Source organism: Acipenser ruthenus, chromosome 18 (assembly GCF_902713425.1).
Source record: "Acipenser ruthenus chromosome 18, fAciRut3.2 maternal haplotype, whole genome shotgun sequence".
In the NCBI taxonomy this organism is placed as follows: domain Eukaryota; kingdom Metazoa; phylum Chordata; class Actinopteri; order Acipenseriformes; family Acipenseridae; genus Acipenser; species Acipenser ruthenus.
In genome coordinates, this window is record NC_081206.1 from 25,137,800 (window position 1) to 25,149,260 (window position 11,461).

An 11,461-nucleotide genomic window follows, 5' to 3' on the forward strand; every position below is an offset into this window, starting at 1 on the left:
CGTGTTCTTACCTTTGCCAAAATTAGCTTTCTGTTTTATGGATATACTTTTTTTTTTATCCAACAAATTATCTGCATTTCTTTAGTGGAGCATTTTGGCTTCCATTGCCATTCTCTCAGGATGGGTTGATTTCCACAAGTCATGCTAGCACAAAATACATTTTCCGTTCAGCTCTATTGACGTTATAAGAATGGGACAAGTTAATTTAAATACAAAAGTTGGTGGAAACTTGCAAGTAATTCTCCGTCAAAAAAAGCATGCCAGTGAAACAATCTGGTCATATTTATCCTGACGGTGGTTTTATGAATCAGAGGATGAAAACCGTCATGGCGTATTATCGGGACACTCTATAGCTACTGTCTATTTTCAACCGTAAACCCCAATAAGCGGTCCTACTAATTGCCCCAAAGTACCATAAAGTTACCCCAAAGTACCACAAAGTAACCACACACTACCTCAAACAATCTTTTAAGTAGCATAAACAACATTTTATTCATTTCATTTGAGCCGATGTACTTTATTGCGTTTCAGTGCAGTACTTCACAAGAATATTTTCGTTTTCAAACATGTTTATATAAATGAGGATACCTAAACGTAACTTCATTAATGGACTGTATCTCCCCTGCATCACTGGAACGCGCTGTAAACCAGCCTTCTGGATGTGTCGGGACCGTTGGTGTGATCTGTGAACTAAAATGTCTTTTGTCATTGATTATTGACCCTTTGTTCCTGTATAAAGGGGTACTTTATGATAATTAGTAGGAACCCAATATCAAGGCAAATGCAATCCATGTTTATAAGGATAGGGTGAATGATTCGAAAAGGAACGTTTTCTGTATTATTATTATTATTATTATTATTATTATTATTATTATTATTATTATTATTATTATTATTATTATTTTCAGACAGGTTGTATGTGTTGGTTTATGTCATGTGTATGTGTTTTACTGTCACACAGTTGTATTTAATGGAATGGTTAAAAAAACGTTTAGAAAAAAGAAGGCATACTGTGCTGTTGGGTTACTTTGCAACAATGACACCGATTGTATCGCAGTCTGTTTCTTGTCAACTTCAAAAAGCTCGGATTAAGTCTCAGATCCTTTTCTACCCCGTCAACTCTCAACATCTTTATCACAAAAGCACACTTTATCTTCAGTAAATATATTGAGGAGGGTTTTTTCCCAACTTTTCGGCCCATCAGAGTGTATTTTATTTTTAAATAAACGATTTTCTCTTGTCTCTGATGTGGCCGCCAGCTCTGCTGGAAGTCCAGAGGCTTCACAGGTTCGAGACAGTTGGTGGATCATGCAAACTGTACTCCGCCTTCTCTCGTTAAGCACTAAGAAACGCTCGTGTTCTACCGGCATGCTTCACTTCTTTTATTACCTATTTTTTTGTTTTCGAAATATATAATGGTGGTTAAAGTAATTAAGCCAAAAATGAGTAATTATTAGTATTGATTTATAAAAGTTATTTTCTAATGTTAAACAATAAATGATCTCTAACTTTACATGAAGAACCAGTTACCTGAGGATGAAAATAATAATAATAATTACATTGTTGGCAAGTGCAGAGATACACACATGTATGCATCATATTTCTACATTTTTTAAAATAGATATTAAACATATTTTATGTTTCTAAAGACTAGGGAGATTTCATTATTGACCAGGTGGCAAAGCAGATTAGTGCATTGTCCGAATCAAGTGGTCTATGGCGACTTATTGCTGAGTGCTGACTCAGGCCATTGTAATAAATCTGACAATTGTGAATTTCTTATGGTTGTGCAGAATTAACTCATTTGGGCACCAGTGATAAAGCTGGACACTAGGTATATAGTTGAAGTGTACCATAGTCCAGAACAGACACGACTGCCATTGTCCTGACCATGTTCAAAAATAAAATTAAGATTGCATAGTCCTCTCTTGGCTCGAGTCACACTTTATTTGGTTGAAATATGTAATGTTGTTGTCTTGATTCTTCAGTAGTGTATGCATATTTAAATGGGCATGTCAGCATCCCCTTCATATTTCAAAACTAAGAAATATGCCTTCATAAAGCATCTTATCTTGACCTCCATCCTCCTCCAGATCCAAATGTGTAAAAAGCAACAGGTGCCAATCGCAGTTCTCAGCCTTGCTATAGCAATTCAATCCAGATAGAGGGCTCCAGTCTCCTGTGTTGTCACAGTGAATAGATCTTCAACCTTCAGAAATTCTGAACTTCACCAATATTCCTGCTTCAGCTTGCTGGTAAACGTTGTAGAGCAAATTCAATGGGCGTCGTGCAATTCTTTTTTTGATCAGATGCATGTGGTACAGTAATTTGCGCATCTGGCAATTATGCAATCGATTTTCTATCTTCTTAAAAATCAAGCACATGAGTAATTTGGCCTCAAAATACTGCAGATAAAAAGTGTATATGTCAATAAAAATGACTCCACAATAAAATATGAGTGAGTGTTAAATACATTCTATGAAAAAAATACAATGCCTATTATTATTATAGCATGCATTGCATTGCATCCATGTGTTATTTACGATTTTATGCAAACAATATTGTCTTCCAGAGAAATGTTTGAAAAAGGATTAAAAGCACTAATTTCACCAACATCACTAGTCTATTACTCCAAATCACATGGACAAGTACCTGTATGCTAAATGATAACGTTTGCCCCGTCCTGAGGCATTTAAAAATGTAGATGTGTTTACCCTATGCGATGACATCATTATTAGCTCCATATCACTTGAGCACTGTTGATTGAACCGTTTCAATTGAATCAGACAGGAACGTTGAATGGCGAGTTTTAGGACCCAGAGGCTACACGAAGTCCCAGAACCGCAGTATTAGTATAAACTCAAGGAGGTTGGTCTGAGCGTTCATCAGTAAACCAGGCAGTTAAGACAGCTACGGACGGACAACTGAATTGATTTTTGCTCCTCTCACACTTAAACCCATATCTGGAGAAGTTGAAACCCTGGCAGAAAATTACAAGAACAAAACTTTGTAATTAGTTGACACTACCCCAGATATGTTTATCTAGTCCTTGTATTTTACATAGTATAGCCTACTTAAAATGATAACAATGAAAAACAACTTTTAGATTAAAAAACTAAAGCAAAAAATATAAACAAAAACAACGAATCCTGGGGATTTTAAATGTGTTCTTAAACTAATCGCATACTGCAAAGTGACAGTCTATTGCAGCTTTTTGTTGTTTGGCTTTTTTTTTTCCCCACATATGCTGGGAAACAAATGTTGTAATTAAAGTGTTGTGTGGAGGAAACAAACGAAGCAGACGACCAGAGTTTCAGTGATGCCTGCCTCGAAGGACTGTTTCCTGACCCGGGACAGCCTAGATGCTGAAATGCGGTCCCGGGACACGATAGAGGGGGAACTGGATCGGCTGAGGATTCGGGAGAGGCTGGAGGCGACCCTGGCCGGTCTGGGGGAGTTGGAGTATCTGAAACAGAGGCATGAATTGTTGGTCAGGACCGTGCTAAATCACGGGGGAAATGCTTATTTAGCCGGGGAAGAGAATATCACTGGAATGGTGGAGGAAAACTACCTAAACCCGCAGGCAAAAGTCTTGGAAGAGAACATTTTGTTACTGAGAAAACAATTGGTAGGTGTTTTTTAAATACAATTTTTTGCCGGGTTTATTTAATTTAATTAACATTCAATGTGTCATATAAGTAGGTAACATTTTAATTAAATGTAAATTGTTTATTGATTTTCCACTCATACTATAGTTGATAGTTTTTAGAGAAAAATGGGAACAGTTTCGTGGATAGATACGCTACATTTGTGTTTGTAATTTGGATTTTTAAAACATTGATTTGTGGTAGAACATTTTGTTGTTTGCAAATGGTTAACATTAAACATTGATAGCTCATTAAAATATGATTACCTTTGTTTAAGGGTATCTACAGCTGGCCTTTTGAAAGACGTGTCTCAGTTGACCATGTTGACCATGCAGATCCCTTCCTAAACATCCTGAGTACACAAGCGAGCAAAGGAGATTTTGAGGGATTTGTTATAGTGAAACAACTTTACAAAGCCAAGGGTGCTGTTTAAACGTTTCTTGTTTGTTTTTGTTTTTTTGAGATGGGCGTTTTGTATACATTTAATACGGGTTGAATGTTATTGACAGCGGTAGGGCGATGCATACTATTAAATACGAATATGATCTCAAAGTAGGCGGTACGGTTCTTAAGAGGATAGACTGTGCAAGGAAAAAAAACACCATATGTACTTTAATTATAAACGGGATCATCTGTAATAAGTCAATTTGCCCCTGTTGCCAAAAAAATACAACAGCAACTATCTTCCAAACACTAGACTCGTAGGCTACTATATCGGCTCTGTGATTTTATATGGAAACTATACTAGCCAACTATCAATTTCCATACCGTTATTGGGAGAAATCAGGTGAAGGGACTGTATGTTAACACCAGTAGAGGCTACACTGAAAGAAAATAAAGGAATTTAAATATAACTTCCTGGAGGGGAAATACATTCCTTAAACTGTCCTCCCCAGTCAGTGAGGGGTCCAGCTGCCGGTGTTAAACTTGCTGTTGAGTTACAATGGACTCGGCTATTGAAACGAACTTTTACAAGCAAATACCCAGCCCTCCCGCAGAGCTCAAGGGAACCAAGGGGTGATTTCAAAATAAATCTCATTAGGTCATCAAAGTAAACGATATTTATTTAACGTGTGTTTATGTCGCAGACGCAATCTGTATCAAAACAAAACTGTTTGTTAGGGGTGCATATCGAAAATGTGTTGATTCTGTTTATGCAAAACCAGTTACTATGTGGCATGGTTCCTCTTGATAAATACAACAAAGAAACCTTTTATAAAACACTGTTTCAACACAACGCCGTTTGTATTTCTTAACCTAAAACTCCATCTTACTGTTAACATCCATCTGAAAAAATAAAAATCGAAATGTTGCTGCATTGCTTAAGATTTCTGTCAAGGGGTCATAAACCGAACTGGAAGATTTATTGTTTCGCTGTAAAATCTGCAGTCACCTTGGAGAGTTGTGCCAGTTTTATATTCAAGGTCATTAAGAACAGCAGGGACCCATTTTAAAAGACATTTCTGGAAAAAAAAATACCGTATTACCACTATTGTGAGGAAATTTGTTGTTTTTCAGGGTATTTCCATAATTCTTTATAAACTGTATTACTCAATGTACCACAGAGAGACTAGTCATTGGACGGAGCTTTATATAATTTCTTAACCCAGTGATGTTAAATTAGATAATGAAACATATACAGTTTGGAAGTGTTTTTACCACCAACAATAGTAAAGACATTACATTTGAAATGATGGATACCTTGCAAACTCCCATAAAGGTAACGATCAACACACCCTGTGCATTGCATGCACGCCTGTGTTCTTCCTTTCTGTAAAACCATAGCCCTTTTTACAGGTTTTTTTTATGTCTGTCTCTTCTACAAAATGTATATGAAGTTTAAGGAAAGGCACATTTTTGCAAAAATTGACTAGCAAGCTGTTGGCCTGTGTTAAGCGGACAGAACATCAATCAGATTGAGCTTCTGTCAAGTGCTGGCTTCATGAGCTGGGAGTTAATTTAAGGGGACAGCAGCTCTACCCAATATAGCACTACATGTGTGCGTGTGTGTATGTGTGTGTGTGCATTATAGAGGTGAAACACAAAATGGCTGAGATTAATACAAATGACCAGAGAGTATCTATCTATTTGTGAGGTTTATTAATGAGGATTTTGATGCAAGTAACTGCTTTGTAAGAGTATATATATATATATATATATATATATATATATATATATATATATATATATATATAATATGAGAGAGCATGCGACTGGAACAAAAGGCTTTCAAACTCAAATGAAGATAAGCTTTATTCTATAAAACAAAATCACGTCTGATTTTCGTTTTAAATATCTTTGCCAGAGAATGTTTAAGAATAAGCTTCACTAATAGTATTACAGTACTTATTTCTTACCCTGTCCTTCTTTCAAGTGGGAGGTTTGTTAAACAAGGTTTCTTTTCACAGCTTTCAATGCATTTTGACTTTGTAATTAGTTTTTTTCCTTGGACTTGCATCTAAAATTAGAATATTAGGTTCATGAGACATTCCTGCTATGTTTCTTTAATTGCTAGCAGATTGAGGTCTCCTGTTGCCAAGATTCTTGAGGCTTTGCTATCTTGTATTCTACATCTGCTGCAAGAGCCTGCTTTTATGTGGCGGCTGGTAACATCAAACTCTTGTCCCTGGCAGAACTGTTTAAGGAGAAGGGATGCAGGCCTGATAAACCAGCTCCAGGAACTGGACAGACAGATCAGCGACCTGAGACTGGATTGTGAGAAACCCTTTCACGATCACCTGGAAACAGACAGCCGACCCAGTTCAGGTAAGTGTAGAATGGGGCTGTAAATGGGGAAATATAGTATGGCCATCCCGCATAAACTAAAATGGATCCCTACAGGCAGTTTTACAAAAGCTGAAATGTTTGCTTTTGTTTCTCATTCATTGGGAAGAGTATAGGGGTTCTAAAACATTTCAAGTTGACTTATATTTCCCTCTACCCATCTACACTGCTGAGGACTCATGTCTCTGTTTAAAAACAAGCCCTTCATTTAAGTAAGAAAAGGCCAGTAATTCTGTTTTTTGTACTTTGTGGGGTTTTTTTAAACAAACAAATTGACAGATTTCTTGAGTTGCAATATGTGATGGCAGAACAGGGTTCAAGGGAGTTGGCTCAAAAGGTGTGGTTTTTTTGTTTGTTTTTTTGGGATTATTCTAGTCAGTCAAATTAAAATATCTAATCCTTTCTTGTTTTTTGAATTTATCACTCTGCAAATTTAACTAGATATCCATTAAGAAATGTTTTTTTAAAAAAAGGAGCTTTAATTTAAAATGTTTCTTTGTTCTATTTCTAGGTTTTTATGAGCTGAGTGACGGGGCCTCGGGATCCCTTTCCAACTCATCCAACTCTGTTTTCAGCGAATGTTTATCCAGTTGCCGCTCCAGCACCTGCTTCTGCAGCCCTTTGGACACATCACTGAGCGCTTCAGATGGCTGTCCCAAATCTGCAGGTGAGTCCAGGCATAGTAACAGATCTGAGTGGTGGTGTGGTAGGTTTGTGTGTGGTTTTGGAGGTGTCCATTTTAAATGTCTTTATCTGTGTGGCGTGCATTGAGTTTAAGCTATTGGCAGTTAAGAAGGCTAGTCCCACCCCTTACCCTGTCCATCCATGCTTGTTTGCCTGAACAGCTGCACCAGGCTGCCCTAAAATAAAAATCCAACTAGTGTAGTCCATTAGGAATGCTGTCTCTAGCTTACCAATACTTAGAAGGGATGGGTATAGCTCTTGTTTGTGTGTAAATGTCACAAATGGAGGGACTGGGTTACAAGAAAGATGTTGCATGACATGCCGTACGTTGCCCATTAAAGCTCTTGTTGGATATTTTGTGGAATTAATAGCTTTTATAGATCAATCCGTCATATCTATTCTTTGTCACAAGAGACTCGTTTTGTTTGGTATCTTCATGGTTTTTGTGCAGATGGCTGACAGGGCAGATGTTTGGAGTCTTATTGCATCTTAAGACTGTTCTTTTTATTTGTATTGGATTTAAAATGGTGATGTTTTCCCGAAGAAACAAACACAATCAAAATACTGGAAGGTCTTTTGAAGTTGTAATAGCGTTTGTTCTTCCTGACAACCTGCATGTTAAGTAGATAACTGTGCAAGCTGTATCCTAGAGAGATGTGTTTGTTCTTCATTGTTGTATCTCAACAGTCTTAATTGTTTGCTGCTGTTCTGTTAAGAGGATACACTGAATTTTCTTCATGTTACTGAATAATGCTGTTGGAAGTGATGTTCTTCATATAGATGAAGTGATCTCCAATCTATAGATTGCATGGCAATTTCCAAATAAAGGAGATGTTGTGGCCCTTGCCTCTGGTAGGTATTCCCCCTACTCCAGCTAATGGACAAGGTCACTGGTTCAAAAGAGAAAAAAAACAGCTTGATCTACCCTTTATACAGTAAATGTGTCCTATTATGGCCATAGGCACTCAGCTGACACTATTTTCTGCTTGCCTCTGTGTTCCACACCTAAGGTTTGTAATGCCCCTGGCAATATGTAAGGCTTTAATACTACATAAATGGGAACTACTATCTATGTAGATGGGATGTTAAAGTGCTACATGAAGAAAAACATGCCCAGGGGGTGTTTACATTTCTAAAAGGGAGTGTAGGAAACTGAAACACCATGCTTAAGGCAGTAAATTGTCTTTCTCTCAGTTTGTTTTTACTTTGACTCAATAATACTCTTCTTGTTGGATACCTTTTTTGATTTAACCTGACTGCGTTGTACATTTTTTTAAATTTAATTATTTTTTGGCCATTGATACGGTCTGTGGGGTTTTTAATGTGAATTTTAACACATGTTTTTAATGCTCCCTTTCATCATATTTGCAGATAACCTTGCGGGCTGGATTGACTGTGTTGAAGGGCAGTGTGAAGACCAGAATTCGGCAACAGTCAAGCGCTCCTTATCAGCTCCCTATTCAGCGTCTCTTGATGGAATGTCTGACATCCAGACCAAGTACCAGTGTGACCTAATCTCCAGGAATGGGAATGACGTCTACAGATACCCCAGCCCTCTTCACGCAGTGGCTGTCCAAAGCCCAATGTTCTTTCAGTCCCTGGTTGGTCATTTCAAAGAGGAAGGATTTAAGGCCAGTGACTCCTCCAGTGACTTTGCAAAATCTGAACAGGCCATGGTGTCTCAAAGCCCTTCTTGGCCTGTACCCTCTCCATCTTCATCTTCAAACAAAAGATTAGATAATTACATCTTTGGTCTCCTTCAGAGGAGGGCCCAGCCTATAAGGACTAATAAGCCAAGGACAAACTTAAATACAGACCCTGCAAAGAGCATTTTAAGACAGGGAAGCATTTGTGTCAGACAGACTGTTGGTGAATCTCAAAGCAAGAGTTCTGACCATAAAAACCCCAGACAAGCATGTTTACATTCCAAGGGAGCAAACAACTCTGATATCGGTGCAATGTCTCCTATGAAGCAGTGGCCACATGTTGAGGCAAATGTTGAACAATTGGAAAATGACAAGGCTCATATCTCTTGTGCCTACCAGCCACATAATGAACAATACATGACAAACAACAATGAACTTCAGCATAATAGTCTACCCAAGAAGAGGATTTTTGTGGCAAATAAGGGACTTCCTCTTAGCACTGTAGCTATAGACCTTCAGGAGGTAGGTAGCCTGCATTCAGTTTCCTCACCAAAAGACAATGTGTATCAGTATGTTGCTATGTTGGAGGAGAACAAGGCCCCCCAGCCTGTGAAAACAGTGCCTGCAAGGAAAGGCTTGAAGCCTCGTCCAGCTGTTCCTTTGTATCTGGAGGACAGGCCACCACTAGAGCTCAGGAGTGAGGGGTCTTCCTCTCAAAGCCTGGATGAAGGTGGGCAGATGGTAAATGCCCAGTATATCCCAGCCCAGAAGCAGACTGTAAAACTCCGTAAGGGAGGCAAGAATATTAAGATTGTCAAAGTGAGGAGTGCTACGCTCAAACCAAGAATGCACAATGAGCTTATTCCAGAAATCTGCCCGGAGAAGCCGAGGATGGTGGCTAAAAAATGCCGTTTCCCAGAAGAAGTTTCCAACCCACATAAAACCACCAAAAAGGGCACCTCAAAGGCAAAGAAAGGCAGCAGCTTCCAGCCAGAGGGAAGTCTTTCCACTAGACAAGCTTCGTCTACCAGCAAACCAACAGTCAGGCATCATGGGCATGGACGGGAGACTGTGGTGGCCAAACCGAAGTATAAAAGAAGTGACTACCGTAGGTGCAAGACAATAGCTGAGGTCCCATATGAAGAGGCGCTGAGGAGAGCCAGGAGGAGGCAGAAAAAGGAAATTCTAGGCCAGGTTTCGGCAGTATATCTGCGTCCCAACGCACAGTACAGCAGCCCTTATGCATACATTGGCAGCGACTCGGAATATTCAGCTGAGTGTGCCTCACTGTTCCATTCTACTGTACTGGACACCAGCGAAGATGAAAAGAGCAATTATACTACCAATTGCTTTGGAGACAGTGAATCAAGCCTAAGTGAGGTGGACTTTGCGGGCGAGAGCACAACATCCAGTGACACTGATGAGAGTGGCGGGCTGGCTTGGCCGCAGTTTGGTAACCCAGCTGCACCAGTCGCCCCCTCTGAAATGACCTCTGCACAGGCCAAGGCCTTTGTGAAAATCAAGGCATCGCACAATCTGAAGAAAAAGATTCTTCGCTTCCGCACAGGCTCTTTAAAACTCATGACAACTGTATGAAAGGCATATTTAATCCTTAGCAGTGGCCAGGCCAGTTTATTTGTGTTCTCTTCTTCCTGTGATACCTGGGTTAATTTTAACTGCCTATTTTATTGACCAAGTCATTTGAATTCCAAACAAATTACATAAAAGTATAACTGTAGAAACATTAGAACTGAAAAAATGTGCCACTGGTAAAGATCATTTATCTGTACCCTACTGCCCCATCACTTGTTTATTTAACCCATTTGTTATATTTATTATTTAAAACTGAAACATATAGTTAGCCTGTCTTACTGTATATGTGTGTAAATACATGCCCTGGGTCAATTCCTTTTTGTATTAAAAGCTATTTAAAACTTAATATATTTGGTTATAATATCAGTCCTAAGTGAATTGGAAGGCAGTGTTGAGCTGCCATGTTTTTTTTAGCAGTCCTTTGCTTTACGTTAAGGGTTGATGCTCCTTTGATAGACCCAGTCTATGGTTTGAGAGCAGATTGTATAAGGACTATTAACTGTTAATGCTACGGTGCTTTTGTAATGTGTGCGCATACAATATGCATGAGCAATCGCTTTACTGTTTTGTTGATGCCAAATAGTTGTAAATTGCAATTTGTTGTATATAGTACATTTCTACTGGTACAGCATATTTTTATGCTTTTAATAAATGTCTGCTTTGAAGTTATTTTGATTTGTCATGTTATCAATGTCTTTTGCACAGTCTGAGACTAGAACACAAAACCTTTACAAGTTAAATAAAAAAAAAAAATAGTAATACATTAAATAAAAGCTTTTCATAGCAATACTGTGTTTCCACATTAAAAGTGTGCAGGGACAAATTAATATTCCCAGGTTTAAAAAGCATTATTAAGGAAAGTAAATCTTGAGCATTGGTGAAATATTTTAAAACCCTGATAGAATGATGGAGTTACCGTAGATCTTTCTGTATTCCAAGGTTCTGCTTTTGAGTTAAAAAATAACTTGCTTCACACCTGCCCAACATTCCAGAGATTTGCCTGATTTGGCTCCGTCTCAATGCTTAAGTGACGCCCCTCGTTTCCATATTTATGTGCTTCTGAAACCGCTTGTTAATTCCATAGAGTCTCGATAGGTTGTCAAGACT

The 11,461-nt window shown here is 38.5% G+C and overlaps 1 protein-coding gene across 1 annotated transcript; it reads left to right on the plus strand.

The window, feature by feature from the left end:
* The first annotated feature begins 2,797 nt into the window (after positions 1 to 2,797).
* On the plus strand, positions 2,798 to 11,023 carry LOC117422040 (dapper homolog 1-like). The gene is made up of 4 exons (XM_058991665.1): positions 2,798 to 3,628; positions 6,281 to 6,413; positions 6,943 to 7,098; positions 8,487 to 11,023. Exons 1-4 carry the CDS (start codon positions 3,320 to 3,322, stop codon positions 10,355 to 10,357), a joined length of 2,469 nt encoding a protein of 822 aa, XP_058847648.1. The 5' UTR covers positions 2,798 to 3,319; the 3' UTR covers positions 10,358 to 11,023.
* Positions 11,024 to 11,461: the final 438 nt, after the last annotated feature.